Here is a 27,860-nt window from a genome sequence, read left to right as displayed (position 1 = left end):
CCAATGTAACTCCTGCCACAGACACAACTTAGTTTGTAGATGCTGGGATATTGCATGGGATCACACCCTTCACAGATGGGATCAGATCACGAATTTTATGTACTGTGTTAAATCGAACCTGGATCTTGTGTTTGCTCATGATTTTGGAAATATTTTTAGTGACCCCTACTATGTATGGCAAGTTGATGGTTTTGATTGGGTCCTCAGATGGTTATTTCCCAACGGTTGGGGTGATAGCTTTACGGATTGTGTAGTCTGAATATCCATTCATCTTGAGAGTCTGGTGTGGATGCCTGGATGGCATCTGGCTCATAGTTTTCCATGAAAATATTAGCTACAACTGGAGATCAGGGAGAACCCATTGGGGTACCTTCAACTTATTTGGAGAAAGTTCCATTCCAGGTGAAGTAAGTGTTGGTGAGGCAGTGTTCCATCATGATCGGTACATCAGCATTCAGTCCTTGTGTAATAAAAGACTCCGTCAGGCACTGCTGGTCTCAAGTTCTTTCTCCGTACCCCACTGGTCTCATCCGCGGACCAGCGTCGTCTCGCGCGCGCCCTGCACACGCTTCCTCCTCAGCTCCTCCACTCTTCCTCACACCCCGCTGGTCCTGACAAGGGACCAGCGTCTCCTCTCGCGTGCCGCGCACGCTCCTCCGTTAGTTCCGATCAGTGTCTCCTCTCGCGTGCCGCGCACGCTCCTCTCGCATGCCGCGCACGCTCTTCCGTCAGCTCCTCCTCGCACGCGCCCCCGCACGCGCTCTCCTGTCAGTCGCTCCACTCCTCCCCGCTCTGCACACCGCTGGCCGACAGTGTGCCGAAGCCCCATCAGCCACGTGGCTGATGGCGCGGCGGCCACCCAACGTGGTCCCGCTTCTTCACTCCAACAACTGACCCCGATCTCTTCCGGGCTCCCACTTATATCTTCTTTCCCACGTGACCCTGACTCCTCCCCTTCCGGATCGTCAGATCCGGCCTTCCCATACTGCCCTGCAGACCAGGCTCCACCCCCCAATACCCCGGGCCGTGTGATTGGGCCAGAGCCGAGCAACAACCCCATTTACGCTCGCAATACATGACCCCCCCCCTGATGAAAAAGCCAGCCGTCCCGGCTGCAATAGGATAAAATAATGCGAGCGACAGCATCACAATCCGGAATCACCAGACACAACGGAGAGTACAATGACAACACAATTAACGAAAGGGAAGGGATTAGGATCCGGTACGGAACACCGGCCCGTCCTCGGTGCAACAAGCAAGAAAGAATTAAGGAATGGAAGGCAATGCACAACAACGGTAACCTACATGCAAGAACGGCAGACTCGCATAAATCAGGAATGTGGTGTCTTAGAGCGTGTCCGTGTTGCTGGTCCATCCGCCTGGTTACCCCGATGGGCGCCAACACGCCAGCATTGCGCACAACACGCAATGCACGCACACAAGAGTCAAGGGATGAGATCCATAACCGCATCCCCACGGCTCGACGTGTATCCTTATAATGGCAGCGGCACACGCGAAGCGCCCCCACCGAGGTTTCCTGCGTTCAAAATGGCGGCGGTACGCACGCCCTCGCGTGCTCAAAATAGCGGCCCCATGCGCCGAGCGCATCCCCGCGATTTCCCACGCTAGCCAAAATGGCGGCCCAACGTGCGACCAATTCGGCAGTTTTTCTCGTGCGTGCACCCCAGCTGCCCCTTGCTGGGGGTCACAACACACATCCCCTGTCACGTTTAAACAACCCCCAACGATACAACGCATCGCCGCTGCTCACAGCAGTTGTATCGGGGAAATTTTTAACCCATAGTTGACCAAGACACATTGCTCATACACACCAACTCGCAATGCAACCCCTGGTCGCACGCAATCAACGGAAAGAGCGACGCCACTTGGCGGAAATTTACGGCCCCATCACCCTTGACGGCAGAGCCACCAACAACGCCCTCATCCCTCAACACTCGCAATTTCCTATGAACACACATGCAATCTCGCGTGCACGAACACCCATACAACCAAAATGTAGGGTCCCCCAACGAATTGACAAATTTCCGAACAGGTACGCACAACTAAAAACAATCCCGAACCCAATGGTCAGAACAATGCACCGCACTCCGTATCCGTACAGAAAGACAGTCTATACAGTACGTGCAGTCAGGATATCGCGATTACAAGCAGCAAAGTTCCACACAGGTCCCACATTATTCACAATCGCAAGCAGAACTGCAGGCAGACAACACATCGTTAACCCTGTCGTACCTTGCAGCAAAAAAAAATCATAAAAATAAACACGTCGCACACGGCAACCCACGGGATGTAAATGGCGACTCGACGCAACCGAATAAAAAATTAACTTCGCCATCGAGATAACATCCCCATGCCGCAACGCATAAACACTATTTGACACAGAGCAACCACAAGCAGACAGCGCGTCCATCCTCAACACACACACACAGCCCGAACTGCGCTCCGCGATCTCAAGCCATAACAACCAATCGCACCCCGGCACACGCAAGATGGGTGAGGTGTGTGCTAGGGCCATGTGCATATCGTCACGACTCGCCCGGGGCTGCAGCGAGCAGAGGACGGCAGGGTGGTGACTTGATACGCCTCGAAGAAATCGGACGGTGAGCGCGGCGTCCTCCCTTGACTGCTCTGGTGTCTCGCACACGAGCCAGGACGGGGGTGCTCCCGCCCAGGCAGCAGCAGCAACGGCGGCTTCCCCCGTGGCTACGGCCTCTCTCGTTGAAGGTGGTGAAGCAGCGTCGGCGTCCTCTCCTTGCGGCTCCTTCCCGCAAAACAGCTGCTTAGCAGCAGGATGCACACTACGTGGCGCCTCCGAAATGCCAGCGCACGGCCGCCTCTCCACCGCGATGTTCAAGATGGCGGCGTCCTGCCACGTGGTCGCTGGAGGACGTGTGCCGGTGGCTGTCTCTTCGTCGTCAGAAGATGTAACAAGTGGGTTACGCTTTTTCAAGTTCTCGGCCATCTTCCTCGAAGTTATTTTGCCTTGAAAAAGTCCACTTCTGACTCCAGTGTAATAAAAGACTCCGTCAGGCACTGCTGGTCTCCGTTGGTCTTTAATTCAAGTTCTTTCTCCGTTCCCCGCTAGTCTCCTCCACGGACCAGCGTCGTCTCGCGCGCGCCCCGCACACGCTTCCTCCTCAGCTCCTCCACTCTTCCTCACACCCCGCTGGTCCTGACAAGGGACCAGCGTCCTATCACGTGCCGCGCACGCTCCTCTCGCGTGCCACGCATGCTCCTCCGTTAGCTCCGACCAGCGTCTCCTCTCGCGTGCCGCGCACGCTCCTCTCGCGTGCCGTGCACGCTCTTCCGTCAGCTCCTCCTCGCGTGCGCCCCGCACACGCTCTCCCGTCAGTCGCTCCACTCCTCCCCGCTCCGCACACCGCTGGCCGACGGTGTGCCGAAGCCCCTTCAGCCAAGTGGCTGATGGCGCGGCGGCCACCCAACGTGGTCCCGCTTCTTCACTCCAACAACTGACCACGATCTCTTCCGGGCTTCCACTTATATCTTCTTTCCCACCTGACCCTGACTCCTCCCCTTCCGGATCGTCAGATCCGGCCTTCCCATACTGCCCTGCAGACCAGGCTCCGCCCCCCAATACCCCGGGCCGTGTGATTGGGCCAGAGTCCAGCAACAACCCCATTTACGCTCGTATTACACTTGTTTGACCAAATCTTCAATGACTGCAATGGTGTCAGGCACAGGAACTTTGGTTCTTTTGGTAAAGTCACATAGAATAAATAGAATAAAAACGAAGTTTCGATCGCAATAAAAGTGTTCGAAACGTCGTGGTAATTTTTTTATTTGCATGTATTATTTTATTATTTATGCATTTTATTATTTTTATTTTACGTGACTTTACCTGCGAGCAAACCACCTGGAGATAGTGAGATGTCCTTAATTAACGATAAGTACAGCTGAAGTGGTCTTACCAGTAAATGGTTGTAAGGTCTCAGACATAAATCGGGCCAGTTTGTAGGTGGGTGAGTCAATGGCGGAGATGATAGGACGAAGGGGTGTACCCTGTTTATGGATCTTTGGTAAGCCATACAATCTGGGTGGTCGAGCATCAGAGGGTTTTAAGGAAACCCGCTTGGTTGGTTCGATTAAAAATGTCGAATCGGTGATGATGTTGTTGGTTTTCGTAGCGAGGCTGTTCGTGGGATCTCTTTTACTTTTAGTATAACTACCATCATTAAGTAGGGCCTGAATTTTGTTATTTTATGTGGTTTTGTCCATGATGACTGTGGCATTGCCCTTGTCGGCTGAGAGGATGACGATATCATCTCTTTTTTTTATTAAGAAAGCTCAAAGCGCTCATCCATACTGATGTTTATCATAGGTGACTTAGAGTTTTTTAGGATTGTAGCGATTTCCGATCTTGCCACGTCTGTAATGATGTATCCCAAACCTTTGAGGGCTATGTAAACCTGGGCAATGATGTCATCAACTGGGATGTGTTTAGGGGTGACTGCGAAATTCAATCCTTTGTTGTGGCTTGGCTCTCCAACACACCGGTGTGCTGTACTCGTGACGAATTTGCATGTTCTGTTTACGTGACAACCCTTACTGGTTGTCTGTGTCTGGTGGTGGCGGGATTAACGACATATTTATGCGATCTAACCCAAAAAAACTATACCTAGTAAAATCACCAAGGAATGTCTGTCCTTAACGCGCATGACGTCACTCCACATCGACCAGCCCCTCTCATTAATAATCATTAACAGGTTACGTCCTCCTCATGGACCCCCTCCTCATTAATAATCATGAGCAGGTGACGTCACTCCACATGGAGCATCCCCCCCTGACTAATAATCATGAGCAGATCACGTCACTCCACATCGAACAGCCCCCTCATTAATAATCATTAACAGGTTACGTCCTCCTCATGGACCCCCTCCTCATTAATAATCATGAGCAGGTGACGTCACTCCACATGGAGCACCCCCCCCCCTCACTAATAATCATGAGCAGGTCACGTCACTCCACATCGAACAGCCCCCTCATTAATAATCATTATAAGGTAACGTCCTCCAAATGGACACCCCCCGCCATTCATAATAATAAACGGCTGACGTCACTCCACATGGGGGGCCGAGGCGCTTCCTCCCCCCTCCTCAGCGTCAACTTACAACCCTCACTACAAAGGCAGAACCCTCACGTCACGCGATCTCCGTAACGCTGTTGAGATATAGAAGCAAACAGAGGGTCCAATGAGATCAGCTCCCGTGTAAGGCGCGAGCTGCATGCATCGTGAGAGGCGACGAGGCTGGGAGACGTTCCACCAGCAGTGGATTGATCAATATCTGATGATGATTATGACGACACCAACACACGCCGTCCCCCCCACCCACCAATGCGAGATTCCCATCGAGAAGTCACTTCGCCGCTTCCTCTCTGGAGGGGGTGGGGGAGGTGGGGCGGAGGTGGAGATGGGTGGTTGGTGGAGGTGGGCATGGGTAGGGGGGTGGTGTAGGTGGGGATGGTTTCTGATCCATCAGCGTTGCCGAGTGAATGAGCCCCACCTGAGCAAGTGCCTGCCGCGCCACTCATTGAGGCGCTCGACTCGTTGGTCGCGCCATTAAGCACCACGACGCACGCACCGGGATGGTCGCGCGCCCCAATGCGCCATTGACTCCTCGCGCTCATTGGCCGCGAGTTTATTGGGCACGTGGCTCCAATCATCACCCCCCCAAAAGCCCGCACCTCGCTGGGTATAAAGCAGAGATGTGGCGAGGAGGTGTGAGGGACACAGATTCGCTTTTTCCAGCCTCATCGCTAGCAACACTACGAAAAGATGCAGTCATCGGCGAGTCTCATGCTGGTGGGCGCGGTGCTGATGGCGCTGGGAGGCTGTGAGTACTCGCGCTGCTGCCAGGCACCCAGGGATCGATTTGGATCGAAGGGGGCTCGAAGCTACGATGGTTTTAGAGACCCATTTTGGTTATTTTACTTCCTCCCCTTTTACTGTTCACCACCAACCGTCCCCGATGCCGACTCCATTACCATTGTTCTACAGTGGCTACTTGCGTGCATTTTTGTGCCATTTCTCCTACCAACAACGAATGCGGTCGTACTAGTTCGCGAATCCATGGGCTTTGATTTACCATCGCCAATTCCCACCCCGATCCCAGGGACCACGAGGGGCTGCGTGGACGCCGCGACGATTCGTGGTGACCCAGGAGCGTGGCGGCAGGTGGCCCAGTCCGGGGAGATCTCGAAACTGAACCTGGCTGTGAGTAACGCATCGTGTGACAAACGATTCGGAAAGCTCGGTGGAATTCTGTGGTGCATCTGCCGGTCGCCTTGGTCTGTTAAAAACTACAATCTTATTATGAGTGTAAGCGAATCTCTCTGCCAGGACTGGCCGAAATGTGCATCTGACATGCCACGGGTGAGTGCAGCTAAATTGGTAGGGAATGGCAGTGTTGTGGGAAGCTGCGTCTTGACTCATGATGACCCGCGTACTGTCCCCTGACCCTATGCCAGGTCCGGCACCACGTTCAAAATGAAGCTGCCCACTTGCTAACTGGAGACGAAACTGCGACATCCGCGGCGCCGGCCACGGAGGAGCCCAAGACGCTGGAGCCGGCCACGGAGGAGCCCAAGACGCTGGAGCCGGCCACGGAGGAGCCCAAGACGCTGGAGCCGGCCACGGAGGAGCCCAAGACGCTGGAGCCGGCCACGGAGGAGCCCAAGACGCTGGAGCCGGCCACGGAGGAGCCCAAGACGCTGGAGCCGGCCACGGAGGAGCCCAAGACGCTGGAGCCGGCCACGGAGGAGCCCAAGACGCTGGAGCCGGCCACGGAGGAGCCCAAGACGCTGGAGCCGGCCACGGAGGAGCCCAAGACGCTGGAGCCGGCCACGGAGGAGCCCAAGACGCTGGAGCCGGCCACGGAGGAGCCCAAGACGCTGGAGCCGGCCACGGAGGAGCCCAAGACGCTGGAGCCGGCCACGGAGGAGCCCAAGACGCTGGAGCCGGCCACGGAGGAGCCCAAGACGCTGGAGCCGGCCACGGAGGAGCCCAAGACGCTGGAGCCGGCCACGGAGGAGCCCAAGACGCTGGAGCCGGCCACGGAGGAGCCCAAGACGCTGGAGCCGGCCACGGAGGAGCCCAAGACGCTGGAGCCGGCCACGGAGGAGCCCAAGACGCTGGAGCCGGCCACGGAGGAGCCCAAGACGCTGGAGCCGGCCACGGAGGAGCCCAAGACGCTGGAGCCGGCCACGGAGGAGCCCAAGACGCTGGAGCCGGCCACGGAGGAGCCCAAGTAACGCCATTGCAGCTTTTCTGACGCCGGAGGCTGTTGGAGGCTCCTCCTCCGGGTCGCACGTGGGGCCAAATATCCCTTTTTGGAGCCGCTTTAGCCGGTCGTTAATTCTGACGCTCTGGGCATCCCTAATCCCGCTCCTTTGTCCCAATTGCTCAATAAAGATGATCTTGACTTGATGCTGCGTCCCGATTCGTGGTTTAACTTGCGTGAGTTGCACCGCCCTCCAACGTGAAAGGTTATTTTGTGAACCGCAAAGCGGTTGCCAAGCCATGAGCTGTTTTATCCACTGAGGGATTGGAGGCTTTTTCAATGAGGTCCTTTGTCTCATGATGCCACAGTATCCTTGGGTTCGAGGAGCTTGGTGGCCTTCACACCATGGGGTTCATGGACGTTGCTCATGCGAAGGTGGACGATTGACGCACGTGCTCTAGGAGCATGGGTGGAATCTTCCCGTTTGACTTGTGGGGGGAGGCAATTGGCGATACCGCTGTGGCTCTTGACCAGACACTGCGCGTGTAACGGCCTGAGCGCGAGCACTGCTGGCTGCATCAGTCGGTGCAGAGCCTCCACGTGTGGGGGACGTCCATTGCGCAACGTGACTAATGAACCCCAGCAAGAGCCGACTGAAATTCGTCGCAAACTTACCCCCCGTATAGACACCTGGAGCTATTCATGACTCCTAGCAATGTATAGAGGCCCACTCTACAGGCGATCCTCTACTTACTAACCAGCTTCGTTGAAATGTTAAACAAATTGGTATTGACTCAACGCAAAAACTCGCACTTGCCACGTAAAAAAATGCTTTAAAGGCGCGATCCTCTGCGAGATGTAATGAGTCTGCCTCGCGCAGGGAGTGCGTGCCATCGTGCTGAGTAGCGGTCGCGTCGAGGTTTTTCACGCTGCGGTACGGAAGCTGACTATAAGAGGTTTTCGTTTGGATCTCGTAAATATAGACCTGTCGTTAAACCCGATACGGCCAACTTTTAAGGGTTGTCTAAATACAACCTGCGATTTCGTCACTAGTACAGCACACCGGTGTGATGGATAGCCAAGTGGTCACCACGTCTATGCCGTTCAGGACCGAAACAGGTGGACTTCTCCACAAATCGGGCTATCGCCTGATGAAGCTATTTCTAATTACTGGCGAAACGTCGTACTTTGATTGTAAATGTTGCGGCTTGGCTCTCCAACACACCGGTGTGCTGTACTAGTAACGAATTGGCATGTTCTGTTTACGTGACAACCCATACTAGTCTGTTGGGTGGTTGCGGGCTTAACAACATCTACGCGATCTAACTCAAAAACCTATTCTACCTACTATAATCACCCAGGAATGTCTGAACGCTCGTGACGTCACTCCACATCGAGCAGCCCCTGCACTATGAATGAGACATTTTGTCATCCTTGCTCTCCAGATCGCAATAAAGTTTCTTGGGTACAAGTTTGACTCGACTTATGAAATTACAAGTAACATTCACAATAAGGAAAGTTGCAGGCTTCGTTAACTAGGCCTTGTAGTTATCGTAACATTTTAACAGCATTATAAAGGCATTTACATCACTATACCGGTCATTCTAACATAACAGCATTGCCAATATTATAAGAACATAAACGAACTTACAGACAATGCTTCTTAAAGTCCCACAATGGACAATTGCGGCTGGCTTCACTGGGACGCGATGTGTGCCGCCATCTTGAATTATGTGTGTAATGGCCGACGCCCGCGTGGTTGAGCGGGAATCTTAAATCGCAACTTCCTGGTCACGTGACCAAACTTAGCATCAAAAACAGGAAATTCCTGTGTACATAAGCCCCACATCTGCCGTGAGGCAAGACACCTGCCGTGAGGCAGAACACTTTCGGTAAAGTCACGTAGATAGGTGTAATAAAAACTTCGACGACAATAGACTGTCGTATTTATTTATTTATTTGCTTATTTATTTATTTATCGCCGCTAGACAGCTCCGCGTTATTCCACACTATCTCCATCGCTACGCGTTGCGCGGCGTGAGTTGGTATCCTCCGCACTCGCTCACTCTCCCGCTCCCACGCACCGCTGGCAGACGGCGCGCAGGGAGACCGTCTCCGGACCGCCACGTGGCCGATGGCGTCCCGGAGGCGCGAGACGTGGTCCCACTTCCAGACTTCCCACACTGACCCAGAGTCCCTTCCAGCTTCCCCTTATCACCCCCTCCTGCGTCACCAAGCCCCACTACTAGCCACGCCCCCTTACGAATCTTCTAGATGGTACCCCACTAGCACCCTCCGGCTCTGCCCTTGAACTCTAGCCCAGATACTCCCTGTCACCCGATTGGCTTAGAGGCTGGAGCCGGCCACGGAGGAGCCGAAAAGAACCAAAGAATAATTCCTGCAGTCACGAAAGCTCCAAAATTAAGATTGAACCACTTCTACGGGGAAGTTTTAAGCTTATCCTTTTTCTTTCTGGCTATTTGTTCTCTCTACCTGTGTCCTCTCTTTGTAATTTTCACACTTAAAATTCTAACTTAGCAAATTTTGAAACACGTAATCAACCAGGCTATGCGTTAATTGTGTGTTAACCGACTCTCTGTGTTGTATTACATCACATTTCGATATTTTGCTAGGTTATTTAATTTTCGTGTGCCTGTCTCCTAATTTTCTATTTTGCGTGCCCGTTTTCAATTTTGCGTGCCCGTTCCACATTGTCATCTTACTTGCAACAGCAGTACGTTGCCGTACACTCATTGATATGCTAATTCTCTCTGCCCCCTCCCTCTCTCCGTCCCCGCCCCCCCCCCTCTCTATATTTAAGGGACCGTCACAGAAACGACCCCTCTCTTTGTGCCGATTTGTGTCCTCTCTCTGTGTGCCGTTGTGATGTCTGTCTGCTTGTATGTCTGTCTATAGTTTTCTAGTTAGATTTTTGTTGCTATTTCTTTTATACCTGATGATGATTGCTTGTGTTGCAATCGAAACGTCGTAATATGTTATTTTAATTTATTATTTTATTTTTAGACGTGACTTAACCGAAAAGAACCAAAGAATAATTCCTGCAGTCACGAAAGCTCCTAAATTAAGATTGAACCACTTCTACGGGGAAGTTTTAAGCTTATCCTTTTTCTTTCTGGCTATTTGTTCTCTCTACCTGTGTCCTCTCTTTGGAATTTTCACACTTAAAATTCTAACTTAGCAAATTTTGAAACACGTAATCAACCAGGCTATGCGTTAATTGTGTGTTAACCGACTCTCTGTGTTGTATTACATCACATTTCGATATTTTGCTAGGTTATTTAATTTTCGTGTGCCTGTCTCCTAATTTTCAATTTTGCGTGCCCGTTTTCAATTTTGCGTGCCCGTTCCACATTGTCATCTTACTTGCAACAGCAGTACGTTGCCGTACACTCATTGATATGCTAATTCTCTCTGCCCCCTCCCTCTCTCCGTCCCCGCCCCCCCTCTCTATATTTAAGGGACCGTCACAGAAACGACCCCTCTCTTTGTGCCGATTTGTGTCCTCTCTCTGTGTGCCGTTGTGATGTCTGTCTGCTTGTATGTCTGTCTATAGTTTTCTAGTTAAATTTTTGTTGCCATTTCTTTTATACCTGATGATGATTGCTTGTGTTGCAATCGAAACGTCGTAATATGTTATTTTAATTTATTATTTTATTTTTAGACGTGACTTAACAGAAAAGAACCAAAGAATAATTCCTGCAGTCACGAAAGCTCCTAAATTAAGAATTAGCATGTTTATGAGAGATTAGCATGTTAATAGAAATCGTAAAGCACGCAACCGAGGGGTAGTTGGCGCGCGAAGTGGCTGTGTTGGTCTGAATCATGTGAACGCGCAAGTTTGAAATGGGCGTAAAGAACAACTAACATCGGAAATTGGTGGGATGGGAACATCAAAGCCAATTACGACTTAAACTGGTTGGTAACGTTCTTTCAATGATTGATCAGTTTGTACCCATATTCTCGGTTGAAATTGTGTCTGTGTCTATATATATGTGTAATAAATGATGCTGACAACACACAGCTTGGTCTCCGTCCCTCTTTTATTCCTTGTTATGCCGCTCACACTCTGCTGGTCCCGATAGTGGACCGGCTGTTCCTCTTGCGCGCCCCGCGCGCCCTTCCCATCAATCGCCCTCCTCCCTGCTCCCGCACACCGTTGGCTGACGGATTGCTTGGAGTCGTCTCCAGCCACATGGCTGATGGTGCAGAAGACCTCCCACGACCCAATGTGGTCCCACTCCGTGACTACGCCAACTGCCCCTCACACGTCATCCTGTCTCCAACTTACACCACGCCCTTTCCGAACCTTCCAGATTACGCCGTTCACTTAGCGCCCCCCCCCCCGGTTCCGCCCTTACGCTCCGCCCCTGATCTTCTGGACCGGAGGTGGTCGATGGACCTTCCCATATGCCCACATTACTGGGCCCCACTCCCAATATGCCGGGCCGTCTGATTGGCCCAGAGCTGAGCGACAAAACCTCGCTTACAAATCTTTGTTGATAGCCAGTGGGCTTGCAAAGTACCTTTATCAAGGTGAAATCAATTTTGTGTGAGCCGACCGCATTAAAACAATGATCAGCCACAGCTGAGGTATTGGTCCGACCGTGTTTCAGATCTGCCTTATGTTCACGAACACAGTCCGAGACATGTCGCTTAGTTTCCCCAATGTAACTCCTACCACAGACACAACTTAGTTTGTAGATGCTGGGGTATTGCATAGGATCACACCCTTCACAGATGGGATCAGATCACGAATTTTATGTACTGTGTTAAATCGAACCTGCATCTTGTGTTTGCTCATGATTTTGGAAATATTTTTAGTGACCCCTACTATGTATGGCAACTTGATGGTTATGAACGGGTCCTCAGATGGTTATTTCCCAACGGTTGGGGTGATAGCTTTACGGATTGTGTAGTCTGAATATCCATTCATCTTGAGAGCCTGGTGTGGATGCCTGGATGGCATCTGGCTCATAGTTTTCCATGAAAATATTAGCTACACCTGGAGATCAGGGAGAACCCATTGGGGTACCTTCAACTTGTTTGGAGAAAGTTCCATTCCAGGTGAAGTAAGTGTGGTGAGGCAGTGTTCCACCATGAATGGTACATCAGCATTCAGTCCTTGTGTAATAAAAGACTCCGTCAGGCACTGCTGGTCTCAAGTTCTTTCTCCGTACCCCACTGGTCTCCTCCGCGGACCAGCGTCGTCTCGCGCGCACCCCGCACGCGCTTCCTCCTCAGCTCCTCCACTCTTCCTCACACCCCGCTGGTCCTGACAAGGGACCAGCGTCTCCTCTCGCGTGCCGCGCACGCTCCTCCGTTAGCTCCGACCAGTGTCTCTTCTCGCGTGCCGCGCACGCTCCTCTCGCATGCCGCGCACGCTCTTCCGTCAGCTCCTCCTAGCACGCGCCCGCACGCGCTCTCCCGTCAGTCGCTCCACTCCTCCCCGCTCCGCACACCACTGGCCGACAGTGTGCCGAAGCCCCATCAGCCACGTGGCTGATGGCGCGGCGGCCACCCAACGTGGTCCCGCTTCTTCACTCCAACAACTGACCCCGATCTCTTCCGGGCTCCCACTTATATCTTCTTTCCCACGTGACCCTGACTCCTCCCCTTCCGGATCGTCAGATCCGGCCTTCCCATACTGCCCTGCAAACCAGGCTCCACCCCCCAATACCCCGGGCCGTGTGATTGGGCCAGAGCCCGCAAACAACCCCATTTACGCTCGCAATACATGACCCCCCCCCCCTGATGAAAAAGCCAGCCGTCCCGGCTGCAATAGGATAAAATAATGCGAGCGACAGCATCACAATCAGGAATCACCAGACACAACGGAGAGTACAATGACAACACAATTAACGAAAGGGAAGGGATTAGGATCCGGTACGGAACACCGGCCCGTCCTCGGTGCAACAAGCAAGAAAGAATTAAGGAATGGAAGGCAATGCACAACAACGGTAACCGACACGCAAGAACGGCAGACTCGCATAAATCAGGAATGCGGTGTCTTAGAGCGTGTCCGTGTTGCTGGTCCATCCGCCTGGCTCAAGTCTAACTTCAGAGAACAACTGGTAGAGTAGGAGTGACGAACAGGCGCTCCACTCCCCCTTCAAGTCCACATCCGGTTAGCACAACCGGTGACACCCAGCGTGGCAGGCACCGAAGATCTGTGACGAGAAGGAGAACCCAACCCCCTGAGGCATAGCACCACGAACGCACATCCGCATGTCGTACACGAAAGCCACCCGGCCCCAGGGTAGTGGAGATGAACGTAATCCGCCCGGCGTGAGGAGAAACCCAATAAATACACAAAAATCGACGCGATGGATGCCCCAGTATCTACATTTTAGCAAAAGAATATTATTTACACGTGACAACAAAAATTTTCCTGCTCTTGCCCATCAGCAGTCCTCCCTTGAGGACCAGCACAGACATCTCACGTACTCCTCCCCCTTAGTCAGACACGGGCCACTATGCTGCTGTTACCCCGATGGGCGCCAACACGCCAGCATTGCGCACAACACGCAATGCACGCACACAAGAGTCAAGGGATGAGATCCATAACCGCATCCCCACGGCTCGACGTGTATCCTTATAATGGCGGCGGCACACGCGAAGCGCCCCCACCGAGGTTTCCTGCGCTCAAAATGGCAGCGGTACGCACGCCCTCGCGTGCTCAAAATGGCGGCCCCATGCGCCGAGCGCATCCCCGCGATTTCCCACGCTAGCCAAAATGGCGGCCCAACGTGCGACCAATTCGGCAGTTTTTCTCGTGCGTGCACCCCAGCTGCCCCTTGCTGGGGGTCACAACACACATCCCCTGTCACGTTTAAACAACCCCCAACGATACAACGCATCGCCGCTGCTCACAGCAGTCCTATCGGGGAAATTTTTAACCCATAGTTGACCAAGACACATTGCTCATACACACCAACTCGCAATGCAACCCCTGGTCGCACGCAATCAACGGAAAGAGCGACGCCACTTGGCGGCAATTTACGGCCCCATCACCCTTGACGGCAGAGCCACCAACAACGCCCTCATCCCTCAACACTCGCAATTTCCTATGAACGCACATGCAATCTCGTGTGCACGAACACCCATACAACCAAAATGTAGGGTCCCCCAACGAATTGACAAATTTCCGAACAGGTACGCACAACTAATAACAATCCCGAACCCAATGGTCAGAACAATGCACCGCACTCCGTATCCGTACAGAAAGACAGTCTATACAGTACGTGCAGTCAGGATATCGCGATTACAAGCAGCAAAGTTCCACACAGGTCCCACATTATACACAATCGCAAGCAGAACTGCAGGCAGACAACACACCGTTAACCCTGTCGTACCTTGCAGCAAAAAAAAATCATAAAAATAAACACGTCGCACACGGCAACCCACGGGATGTTAATGGCGACTCGACGCAACCGAATTAAAAATTAACTTCGCCATCGAGATAACATCCCCATGCCGCAACGCATAAACACTATTTGACACAGAGCAACCACAAGCAGACAGCGCGTCCATCCTCAACACACACACACAGCCCGAACTGCGCTCCGCAATCTCAAGCCATAACAACCAATCGCACCCCGGCACACGCAAGATGGGTGAGGTGTGTGCTAGGGCCGTGCGCATATCGTCACGACTCGCTCGGGGCTGCAGCGAGCAGAGGACGGCAGGGTGGTGACTTGAGATGCCTCGAAGAACTCGGACGGTGAGCGCGGCGTCCTCCCTTGACTGCTCTGGTGTCTCGCACACGAGCCAGGACGGGGGTGCTCCCGCCCAGGCAGCAGCAGCAACGGCGGCTTCCCCCGTGGCTACGGCCTCTCTCGTTGAAGGTGGTGAAGCAGCGTCGGCGTCCTCTCCTTGCGGCTCCTTCCCACAAAACAGCTGCTTAGCAGCAGGATGCACACCACGTGGCGCCTCCGAAATGCCAGCGCACGGCCGCCTCTCCACCGCGATGTTCAAGATGGCGGCGTCCTGCCACGTGGTCGCTGGAGGACGTGTGCCGGTGGCTGTCTCTTCGTCGTCAGAAGATGTAACAAGTGGGTTACGCTTTTTCAAGTTCTCGGCCATCTTCCTCGAAGTTATTTTGCCTTGAAAAAGTCCACTTCTGACTCCAGTGTAATAAAAGACTCCGTCAGGCACTGCTGGTCTCCGTTGGTCTTTAATTCAAGTTCTTTCTCCGTTCCCCGCTTTTCTCCTCCACGGACCAGCGTCGTCTCGCGCGCGCCCCGCACGCGCTTCCTCCTCAGCTCCTCCACTCTTCCTCACACCCCGCTGGTCCTGACAAGGGACCAGCGTCTCCTATCACGTGCCGCGCACGCTCCTCTCGCGTGCCACGCATGCTCCTCCGTTAGCTCCGACCAGCGTCTCCTCTCGCGTGCCGCGCACGCTCCTCTCGCGTGCCGTGCACGTTCTTCCGTCAGCTCCTCCTCGCGTGCGCCTCGCACACGCTCTCCCGTCAGTCGCTCCACTCCTCCCTGCTCCGCACACCGCTGGCCGACGGTGTGCCGAAGCCCCTTCAGCCAAGTGGCTGATGGCGCGGCGGCCACCCAACGTGGTCCCGCTTCTTCACTCCAACAACTGACCACGATCTCTTCCGGGCTTCCACTTATATCTTCTTTCCCACCTGACCCTGACTCCTCCCCTTCCGGATTGTCAGATCGGGCCTTCCCATACTGCCCTGCAGACCAGGCTCCGCCCCCCAATACCCTGGGCCGTGTGATTGGGCCAGAGTCCAGCAACAACCCCATTTATGCTCGTACTACACTTGTTTGACCAAATCTTCAATGACTGCAATGGTGTCAGGCACAGGAACTTTGGTTCTTTTGGTAAAGTCACGTAGAATAAATAGAATAAACACGACGTTTCGATCGCAATAAAAGTGGTCGAAACGTCGTGGTAATTTTTTTATTTGCATGTATTATTTTATTATTTATGCATTTCATTATTTTTATTTTACGTGACTTTACCTACGAGCAAACCACCTGGAGATAGTGAGATGTCCTTAATTAACGATAAGTACAGCTGAAGTGGTCTTACCAGTAAATGGTTGTAAGGTCTCAGACAGAAATCGGGCCAGTTTGTAGGTGGGTAAGTCAATGGCGGAGATGATAGGACGAAGGGGTGTACCCTGTTTATGGATCTTTGGTAAGCCATACAATCTGGGTGGTCGAGCATCAGAGGGTTTTAAGGAAACCCGCTTGGTTGGTTCGATTAAAAATGTCGAATCGGTGATGATGTTGTTGGTTTTCGTAGCGAGGCTGTTCGTGGGATCTCTTTTAATTTTAGTATAACTACCATCATTAAGTAGGGCCTGAATTTTGTTATTTTATGTGGTTTTGTCCATGATGACTGTGGCATTGCCCTTGTCGGCTGAGAGGATGACGATATCATCTCTTTTTTTTATTAAGAAAGCTCAAAGCGCTCATCAATACTGATGTTTATCATAGGTGACTTAGAGTTTTTTAGGATTGTAGCGATTTCCGATCTTGCCACGTCTGTAATGATGTATCCCAAACCTTTGAGGGCTATGTCAACCTGGGCAATGATGTCATCAACTGGGATGTGTTTAGGGGTGACTGCGAAATTCAATCCTTTGTTGTGGCTTGGCTCTCCAACACACCGGTGTGCTGTACTCGTGACGAATTTGCATGTTCTGTTTACGTGACAACCCTTACTGGTTGTCTGTGTCTGGTGGTGGCGGGATTAACGACATATTTATGCGATCTATCCCAAAAAAAACTATACCTAGTAAAATCACCAAGGAATGTCTGTCCTTAACGCGCATGACGTCACTCCACATCGACCAGCCCCTCTCATTAATAATCATGAACAGGTTACGTCCTCCTCATGGACCCCCTCCTCATTAATAATCATGAGCAGGTGACGTCACTCCACATGGAGCACCCCACCCTCACTAATAATCATGAGCAGGTCACGTCACTCCACATCGAACAGCCCCCTCATTAATAATTATTATAAGGTAACGTCCTCCAAATGGACACCCCCCGCCATTCATAATAATAAGCGGCTGACGTCACTCCACATGGGGGGCCGAGGCGCTTCCTCCCCCCTCCTCAGCGTCAACTTACAACCCTCACTACAAAGGCAGAACCCTCACGTCACGCAATCTCCGTAACGCTGTTGAGATATAGAAGCAAACAGAGGGTCCAATGAGATCAGCTCCCGTGTAAGGCGCGAGCTGCATGCATCGTGAGAGGCGACGAGGCTGGGAGACGTTCCACCAGCAGTGGATTGATCAATATCCGATGATGATTATGACGACACCAACACACGCCGTCCCCCCCACCCACCAATGCGAGATTCCCATCGAGAAGTCACTTCGCCGCTTCCTCTCTGGAGGGGGTGGGGGAGGTGGGGCGGAGGTGGAGATGGGTGGTTGGTGGAGGTGGGCATGGGTAGGGGGGTGGTGTAGGTGGGGATGGTTTCTGATCCATCAGCGTTGCCGAGTGAATGAGCCCCACCTGAGCAAGTGCCTGCCGCGCCACTCATTGAGGCGCTCGACTCGTTGGTCGCGCCATTAAGCACCACGACGCACGCACCGGGATGGTCGCGCGCCCCAATGCGCCATTGACTCCTCGCGCTCATTGGCCGCGAGTTTATTGGGCACGTGGCTCCAATCATCACCCCCCCAAAAGCCCGCACCTCGCTGGGTATAAAGCAGAGATGTGGCGAGGAGGTGTGAGGGACACAGATTCGCTTTTTCCAGCCTCATCGCTAGCAACACTACGAAAAGATGCAGTCATCGGCGAGTCTCATGCTGGTGGGCGCGGTGCTGATGGCGCTGGGAGGCTGTGAGTACTCGCGCTGCTGCCAGGCACCCAGGGATCGATTTGGATCGAAGGGGGCTCGAAGCTACGATGGTTTTAGAGACCCAATTTGGTTATTTTACTTCCTCCCCTTTTATTGTTCACCACCAACCGTCCCCGATGCCGACTCCATTACCATTGTTCTACAGTGGCTACTTGCGTGCATTTTTGTGCCATTTCTCCTACCAACAACGAATGCGATCGTACTAGTTCGCGAATCCATGGGCTTTGATTTACCATCGCCCATTCCCACCCCGATCCCAGGGACCACGAGGGGCTGCGTGGACGCCGCGACGATTCGTGGTGACCCAGGAGCGTGGCGGCAGGCGGCCCAGTCAGGGGAGATCTCTGAACTGAACCTGGCTGTGAGTAACGCATCGTGTGACAAACGATTCGGAAAGTTCGGTGGAATTCTGTGGTGCATCTGCCGGTCGCCTTGGTCTGTTAAAAACTACAATCTTGTTATGAGTGTAAGCGAATCTCTCTGCCAGGACTGGCCGAAATGTGCATCTGACATGCCACGGGTGAGTGCAGCTAAATTAGTAGGGAATGGCAGTGTTGTGGGAAGCTGCGTCTTGACTCCTGATGACCTGCGTCCTGTCCCCTGACGATATACCAGGTCCGGCACCACGTTCAAAGCGAAGCTGCCGACTTGCTAACTGGAGACGAAACTGCGACATCGGCGGCGCCAACCACGGAGGAGCCCAAGACGCTGGAGCCGGCCACGGAGGAGCCCAAGACGCTGGAGCCGGCCACGGAGGAGCCCAAGACGCTGGAGCCGGCCACGGAGGAGCCCAAGACGCTGGAGCCGGCCACGGAGGAGCCCAAGACGCTGGAGCCGGCCACGGAGGAGCCCAAGACGCTGGAGCCGGCCACGGAGGAGCCCAAGACGCTGGAGCCGGCCACGGAGGAGCCCAAGACGCTGGAGCCGGCCACGGAGGAGCCCAAGACGCTGGAGCCGGCCACGGAGGAGCCCAAGACGCTGGAGCCGGCCACGGAGGAGCCCAAGACGCTGGAGCCGGCCACGGAGGAGCCCAAGACGCTGGAGCCGGCCACGGAGGAGCCCAAGACGCTGGAGCCGGCCACGGAGGAGCCCAAGACGCTGGAGCCGGCCACGGAGGAGCCCAAGACGCTGGAGCCGGCCACGGAGGAGCCCAAGACGCTGGAGCCGGCCACGGAGGAGCCCAAGACGCTGGAGCCGGCCACGGAGGAGCCCAAGACGCTGGAGCCGGCCACGGAGGAGCCCAAGACGCTGGAGCTGGCCACGGAGGAGCCCAAGACGCTGGAGCCGGCCACGGAGGAGCCCAAGACGCTGGAGCCGGCCACGGAGGAGCCCAAGTAACGCCATTGCAGCTTTTCTGACGCCGGCGGCTGTTGGAGGCTCCTTCTCCGGGTCGCACGTGGGGCCAAATATCCCTTTTGGAGCCGCTTTAGCCGGTCGTTAATTCTGACGCTCTGGGCATCCCTAATCCCGCTCCTTTGTCCCAATTGCTCAATAAAGATGATCTTGACTTGATGCTGCGTCCCGGTTCGTGGTTTAACTTGCGTGAGTTGCACCACCCCCGCCCTCCAACGTGAAAGGTTATTTTGTGAACCGCAAAGCGGTTGCCAAGCCATGAGCTGTTTTATCCACCGAGGGATTGGAGGCGTTTTCAATGAGGTCCTTTGTCTCATGATGCCACAGTATCCTTGGGTTCGAGGAGCTTGGTGGCCTTCACACCATGGGGTTCATGGACGTTGCTCATGCGAAGGTGGACGATTGACGCACGTGCTCTAGGAGCATGGGTGGAATCTTCCCGTTTGACTTGTGGGGGGAGGCAATTGGCGATACCGCTGTGGCTCTTGACCAGACACTGCGCGTGTAACGGCCTGAGCGCGAGCACGGCTGGCTGCATCAGTCGGTGCAGAGCCTCCACGTGTGGGGGACGTCCATTGCGCAACGTGACTAAAGAACCCCAGCAAGAGCCGACTGAAATTCGTCGCAAACTTACCCCCGTATAGACACCTGGAGCTATTCATGACTCCTAGCAATGTATAGAGGCCCCCTCTACAGGCGATCATCTACTTACTAACCAGCTTCGTTGAAATGTTAAACAAATTGGTATTGACTCAACGCAAAAACTCGCACTTGCCACGTAAAAAATTGCTTAAAAGGCGCGATCCTCTGCGAGATGTAATGAGTCTGCCTCGCGCAGGGAGTGAGTGCCATCGTGCTGAGTAGCGGTCGTGTCGAGGTTTTTCACGCTGCGGTACGGAAGCGATGACTATAAGAGGTTTTCGTTGGGATCTCGTAAATATAGACCTGTCGTTAAACCCGACACGGCCAACTTTTAAGGGTTGTCTAAATACAACCTGCGATTTCGTCACTAGTACAGCACACCGGTGTGATGGATAGCCAAGTGGTCACCACGTCTATGCCGTTCAGGACCGAAACAGGTGGACTTCTCCACAAATCGGGCTATCGCCTGATGAAGCTATTTCTAATTACTGGCGAAACGTCGTACTTTGATTGTAAATGTTGCGGCTTGGCTCTCCAACACACCGGTGTGCTGTACTAGTAACGAATTGGCATGTTCTGTTTACGTGACAACCCATACTAGTCTGTTGGGTGGTTGCGGGCTTAACAACATCTACGCGATCTAACTCAAAAACCTATTCTACCTACTATAATCACCCAGGAATGTCTGAACGCTCGTGACGTCACTCCACATCGAGCAGCCCCTGCACTATGAATGAGACATTTTGTCATCCTTGCTCTCCAGATCGCAATAAAGTTTCTTGGGTACAAGTTTGACTCGACTTATGAAATTACAAGTAACATTCACAATAAGGAAAGTTGCAGGCTTCGTTAACTAGGCCTCGTAGTTATCGTAACATTTTAACAGCATTATAAAGGCATTTACATCACTATACCAGTCATTCTAACATAACAGCATTGCCAATATTATAAGAACATAAACGAACTTACAGACAATGCTTCTTAAAGTCCCACAATGGACAATTGCGGCTGGCTTCACTGGGACGCGATGTGTGCCGCCATCTTGAATTATGTGTGTAATGGCCGACGCCCGCGTGGTTGAGCGGGAATCTTAAATCGCAACTTCCTGGTCACGTGACCAAACTTAGCATCAAAAACAGGAAATTCCTGTGTACATAAGCCCCACATCTGCCGTGAGGCAAGACACCTGCCGTGAGGCAGAACACTTTCGGTAAAGTCACGTAGATAGGTGTAATAAAAACTTCGACGACAATAGACTGTCGTATTTATTTATTTATTTGCTTATTTATTTATTTATCGCCGCTAGACAGCTCCGCGTTATTCCACACTATCTCCATCGCTACGCGTTGCGCGGCGTGAGTTGGTATCCTCCGCACTCGCTCACTCTCCCGCTCCCGCTCCCACGCACCGCTGGCAGACGGCGCGCAGGGAGACTGTCTCCGGACCGCCACGTGGCCGATGGCGTCCCGGAGGCGCGAGACGTGGTCCCACTTCCAGACTTCCCACACTGACCCAGAGTCCCTTCCAGCTTCCCCTTATCACCCCCTCCTGCGTCACCAAGCCCCACTACTAGCCACGCCCCCTTACGAATCTTCTAGATGGTACCCCACTAGCACCCTCCGGCTCTGCCCTTGAACTCTAGCCCAGATACTCCCTGTCACCCGATTGGCTTAGAGGCTGAATCGACGAAGTCTATCCCACCGTTCGGCGACCGTCAGCATATGCAACACAAGCGGTCGTCTTCGAAAGGCAAACTATTAACAGTATAACGGTTTGAAATGGGCATAGCCCAAATGTCAGCAACCAATGTTAATGTTAAGGCAGCCAACCTGACGGTGGTTGGTTTTACACCAAACAAAGGGCTGCCATGTGACAATTAGCATGTTTATGAGAGATTAGCATGTTAATAGAAATCGTAAAGCACGCAACCGAGGGGTAGTTGGCGCGCGAAGTGGCTGTGTTGGTCTGAATCCTGTGAACGCGCAAGTTTGAAATGGGCGTAAAGAACAACTAACATCGAAAATTGGTGGGATGGGAACATCAAAGCCAATTACGACTTAAACTGGTTGGTAACGTTCTTTCAATGATTGATCAGTTTGTACCCATATTCTCGGTTGAAATTGTGTCTGTGTCTATATATATGTGTAATAAATGATGCTGACAACACACAGCTTGGTCTCCGTCCCTCTTTTATTCCTTGTTATGCCGCTCACACTCTGCTGGTCCCGATAGTGGACCGGCTGTTCCTCTTGCGCGCCCCGCGCGCCCTTCCCGTCAATCGCCCTCCTCCCTGCTCCCGCATACCGTTGGCTGACGGATTGCTTGGAGTCGTCTCCAGCCACATGGCTGATGGTGCAGAAGACCTCCCACGACCCAATGTGGTCCCACTCCGTGACTACGCCAACTGCCCCGAGCCTCTTACGGATCCCCCTTATATTCCCCTCACACGTCATCCTGTCTCCAACTTCCACCACGCCCTTTCCGAACCTTCCAGATTACGCCGTTCACTTAGCGCCCCCCCCCCGGTTCCGCCCTTACGCTCCGCCCCTGATCTTCTGGACCGGAGGTGGTCGATGGACCTTCCCATATGCCCACATTACTGGGCCCCACTCCCAATACGCCGGGCCGTCTGATTGGCCCAGAGCTGAGCGACAAAACCTCGCTTACAAATCTTTGTTGATAGCCAGTGGGCTTGCAAAGTACCTTTATCAAGGTGAAATCAATTTTGTGTGAGCCCACCGCATTAAAACAATGATCAGCCACAGCTGAGGTATTGGTCCAACCGTGTTTCTTCTTCTTCTTTAGTGCTGCCTAACGGCGTGTGCGACTTCACGATGATATTGGTCCCGGTCTAGCACGGCGTGTAAAGTTTGTGCTGTTGTTAATTGTAGCCATGTTTTGATGTTACTGAGCCATGTCGTTTTTGGCCGTCCTGGTCGTTTTTTCCCTTCGATTTTTCCTTCCAGGATTAGCTTTAATAGCTGGTATTTGTGGTCGTTTCGGGCAATGTGGCCTAGGTAGTAACACTTCCTGCTAATGATGGTCTTCAGCAGTTGCCTGTCAGTGCCCATATCTTGCAGAACTTGTGTATTGGTGGTTTTGGCTGTCCATGGGATTTTCAGCATTCTTCGATACAGCCACATCTCGAAAGCTTCGAGCCTTTTTGTTGCTGTTATTGTCAGTGTCCACGTCTCAACTCCGTACAGCAAAATTGACCAGATGTAGCATTTCAGTGTGCGCAGTTTCAGTGATGTACTCAAGTTGCGGTCTGCAAGGAGTGTTTTCCATTTAATAAATGCTTGCCTTGCTTGTTCAATTCTGCTCTTGATTTCGACTTCATGGTTCAACTGATCGTCAATGATTACACCAAGGTATTTAAATCGGTGTACTTGTTCCAATTTTTCGCTACCAAGCTTGATTGTTATATCGCTTGTAGTTCGGCTGACCTTCATAACCTTTGTTTTATTTTTATTAATTCGTAAGCCCCATATTTGACTCTCTGTGGCAACCTCGTCCAAGATTTGTTGTAGGTCTTGTTCCGAATCGGCCAGCAGTGCAGTGTCGTCGGCATACCTGATGTTGTTGATGTATTGTCCATTGACTTTAATACCAATGTTTTTATCTGCTAGTGTTCGATCAAAAATCTGCTCCGAGTAGATGTTGAAAAGACTGGGTGAAAGTGGGCAGCCTTGTCGTACACCTTTTTGTATTGGTGTTGGGTCTGTCAATTCGTTGTCATATCGGAGTTGGGCTGTTTGCTTCCAATAAAGAGCAATGATGAAGTTGATGTCTTTTTTATCTAGTCCCAGTTGTTTTAATAGAGCTGCTAGTCGGTCGTGGTCTACTGAGTCAAAGGCTTTCTCGTAATCTATGAAGCAGATGTACACTTCTTTCTGATGTTCGTAGCATCGCTGTAGTAGTATCTGTAGACAGAAGATTGCTTCTCTTGTGCCTAGTCCTTTGCAGAAGCCAAACTGTGTGTTCTTCAATGCATTTTCGCATGTGGAGCGTATGCGCTGTTGGATCACCTTCAGGAAGACTTTCAGCACGTGGCTCATCAAGCTTATCAGTCTGTAGTCCTCGCATTTCCGGCTTGTTGCTTTCTTTGGTATGGCCACAAAGATGGATTGTAGCCAGTCGGATGGAATTTGATTGCCATTGTATATTTGATTGTACCAATTAGTCAGTTGTCGTATGTTGTTACTGTCTAATAGTTTGAGCAATTCTACATGGATTGTGTCGGGCCCGCACGCTTTGCCTGACTTAGCTGTTTTGATTGCATGTTCTACTTCTGATGTTAAAATGTGTAGAGCGTCTTTCGACATCTGTTGGTCTTTTTCTGCAGGTGTTCTCATGGCGCCATAGAGCTTGTGTATATAGTTTGTCCAGGTGTCCATTTTTTCTTGTTTATTTAGGATTGGTTGGTTGTTGTCCGCATACAAGGTAGCTGTTGGGGCTGGTCTGTAGATGTTACCAGCTTCTTTGAGCTTCTTGTGCAGAGTAAAATTGTCATGTTTTTTAATTAGTTCTTCAATCTCGGCGCATTGTTCTTCCATCCACTTTTCTTTTGCCTGTCGGATTGCTTCTCTGATCTTCTGTTGCATTTGTTTGTACTTCTCCAAGTTGTTGTTTTTGTACATTCTTCGTTGGCTCATTAGATCGAGAATACAATGTGTCATCCATCGTTGTTTCTTTTTCGGTGGCTGATGTCCCAGCATGACTTCTGTTGTTTCTGTGATGCATTGTTTGAACGAGCGCCAGTACTCCTGAACATCTGCTGTTTCTGTTGTTATTGAGCGGATGCTATCGTTGAGATGTTGCTGTACTTGTCTTTTATCGGCGCTGTTCTTCAGTTTCTCCAAGTCTGCTCGTCTCGTCTTTGTACATTGTATTGATCGCAATTTGAGTCTTATTGTAGCTGTTACTGGGTTATGATCTGACGATATATCGGCTCCAGGGTAGGTTTTTGCTGTAATCACACTGGACTTAAACCTGATGTTAATTAGGATATAATCGATTTGGTTCCTGACGATGTTGTTGTCGGAGTCTTGCGGCGAGGTCCACGTGTACAGTCGTCGAGGTGGTAATTGGAACCACGTGTTAGCAATACTGAAACGTTCTTCTTGGCAGAATTGAACCAGTCTGTCGCCTCGTTCATTCCTTGTTCCTAGTCCGTGTTCTCCGACAATGTTCTGCATTCGACCGTGGCCAACCTTGGCATTGAAATCGCCGAGGATTATAGTGATGTCTTGCTTCTTCAGCGGCTTCAGCGTGTTGGTTAGTTGCTCATAGAACGATTCGATTTCATGATCTTGTTTATCTGCTGTTGGAGCATAAACCTGTAGAATGTTCACGTTGACTTTGTTGCCTGCTAATTGTAGTAGTGCTATTCGTTCTGATACTGGGGAAAAGTTGTTGACTTTATTCGCTAATTTCTTGTGTACTATAAAGGCGACACCGTATGTTTGTTTGGTGTTTTCTTCTCCTCCGGAGCAGAAGATGTGGTGTTCGCTCGATATAAACTTTTTTGTTCCAGGCCATTTAGTTTCGCTTAGACCGATTATGTTGATTTTAAGTCGATCCATTTCTTGTATGACATTGGCTAGTTTCCCTGCTTGAAGTAAACTTCTAACGTTCCAAGTTGCTACTTTGAAAGGGTTCTTTGACACAAGCTCGGAGATTCTTAGCACCCCTGTCCTATTTAAAGGACGCCGATACTCAGGGCCTTTGTTGATTTTGCTTGTCATCATTGAAGTTTTCAAGGGAGCAATAACCGTGTTTCAGATCTGCCTTATGTTCACGAACACAGTCCGAGACATGTCGCTTAGTTTCCCCAATGTAACTCCTGCCACAGACACAACTTAGTTTGTAGATGCTGGGATATTGCATGGGATCACACCCTTCACAGATGGGATCAGATCACGAATTTTATGTACTGTGTTAAATCGAACCTGGATCTTGTGTTTGCTCATGATTTTGGAAATATTTTTAGTGACCCCTACTATGTATGGCAAGTTGATGGTTTTGATTGGGTCCTCAGATGGTTATTTCCCAACGGTTGGGGTGATAGCTTTACGGATTGTGTAGTCTGAATATCCATTCATCTTGAGAGTCTGGTGTGGATGCCTGGATGGCATCTGGCTCATAGTTTTCCATGAAAATATTAGCTACAACTGGAGATCAGGGAGAACCCATTGGGGTACCTTCAACTTATTTGGAGAAAGTTCCATTCCAGGTGAAGTAAGTGTTGGTGAGGCAGTGTTCCATCATGATCGGTACATCAGCATTCAGTCCTTGTGTAATAAAAGACTCCGTCAGGCACTGCTGGTCTCAAGTTCTTTCTCCGTACCCCACTGGTCTCATCCGCGGACCAGCGTCGTCTCGCGCGCGCCCTGCACACGCTTCCTCCTCAGCTCCTCCACTCTTCCTCACACCCCGCTGGTCCTGACAAGGGACCAGCGTCTCCTCTCGCGTGCCGCGCACGCTCCTCCGTTAGCTCCGATCAGTGTCTCCTCTCGCGTGCCGCGCACGCTCCTCTCGCATGCCGCGCACGCTCTTCCGTCAGCTCCTCCTCGCACGCGCCCCCGCACGCGCTCTCCTGTCAGTCGCTCCACTCCTCCCCGCTCTGCACACCGCTGGCCGACAGTGTGCCGAAGCCCCATCAGCCACGTGGCTGATGGCGCGGCGGCCACCCAACGTGGTCCCGCTTCTTCACTCCAACAACTGACCCCGATCTCTTCCGGGCTCCCACTTATATCTTCTTTCCCACGTGACCCTGACTCCTCCCCTTCCGGATCGTCAGATCCGGCCTTCCCATACTGCCCTGCAGACCAGGCTCCACCCCCCAATACCCCGGGCCGTGTGATTGGGCCAGAGCCGAGCAACAACCCCATTTACGCTCGCAATACATGACCACCCCCCTGATGAAAAAGCCAGCCGTCCCGGCTGCAATAGGATAAAATAATGCGAGCGACAGCATCACAATCCGGAATCACCAGACACAACGGAGAGTACAATGACAACACAATTAACGAAAGGGAAGGGATTAGGATCCGGTACGGAACACCGGCCCGTCCTCGGTGCAACAAGCAAGAAAGAATTAAGGAATGGAAGGCAATGCACAACAACGGTAACCTACATGCAAGAACGGCAGACTCGCATAAATCAGGAATGTGGTGTCTTAGAGCGTGTCCGTGTTGCTGGTCCATCCGCCTGGTTACCCCGATGGGCGCCAACACGCCAGCATTGCGCACAACACGCAATGCACGCACACAAGAGTCAAGGGATGAGATCCATAACCGCATCCCCACGGCTCGACGTGTATCCTTATAATGGCAGCGGCACACGCGAAGCGCCCCCACCGAGGTTTCCTGCGTTCAAAATGGCGGCGGTACGCACGCCCTCGCGTGCTCAAAATAGCGGCCCCATGCGCCGAGCGCATCCCCGCGATTTCCCACGCTAGCCAAAATGGCGGCCCAACGTGCGACCAATTCGGCAGTTTTTCTCGTGCGTGCACCCCAGCTGCCCCTTGCTGGGGGTCACAACACACATCCCCTGTCACGTTTAAACAACCCCCAACGATACAACGCATCGCCGCTGCTCACAGCAGTTGTATCGGGGAAATTTTTAACCCATAGTTGACCAAGACACATTGCTCATACACACCAACTCGCAATGCAACCCCTGGTCGCACGCAATCAACGGAAAGAGCGACGCCACTTGGCGGAAATTTACGGCCCC

The 27,860-nt window shown here is 52.2% G+C and overlaps 1 protein-coding gene across 1 annotated transcript in view; it reads left to right on the top strand.

Annotated features, from left to right (window-relative positions):
- Window positions 1–15,826, top strand: part of LOC144941614 (uncharacterized) — a 31,753-nt gene extending 15,927 nt beyond the window's left edge. The window contains exons 7-13 of the mRNA XM_078867935.1: window positions 733–814; window positions 2,673–2,912; window positions 3,335–3,413; window positions 6,153–6,253; window positions 6,508–7,149; window positions 15,052–15,291; window positions 15,716–15,826. Coding sequence (XP_078724061.1) covers window positions 733–814; window positions 2,673–2,912; window positions 3,335–3,413; window positions 6,153–6,253; window positions 6,508–7,149; window positions 15,052–15,291; window positions 15,716–15,826 — 1,495 coding nt within the window. The remainder of the gene's footprint in view (window positions 1–732; window positions 815–2,672; window positions 2,913–3,334; window positions 3,414–6,152; window positions 6,254–6,507; window positions 7,150–15,051; window positions 15,292–15,715) is intronic.
- Window positions 15,827–27,860: the final 12,034 nt, after the last annotated feature.

The sequence above is a fragment of the Lampetra fluviatilis genome, chromosome 25 (assembly GCF_964198595.1).
Source record: "Lampetra fluviatilis chromosome 25, kcLamFluv1.1, whole genome shotgun sequence".
Taxonomy (NCBI): Eukaryota; Metazoa; Chordata; class Hyperoartia; order Petromyzontiformes; family Petromyzontidae; genus Lampetra; species Lampetra fluviatilis.
The sequence above is the reverse complement of the archived record's forward strand: the minus strand, read 5'-3'. Positions and strand labels throughout refer to the sequence as shown.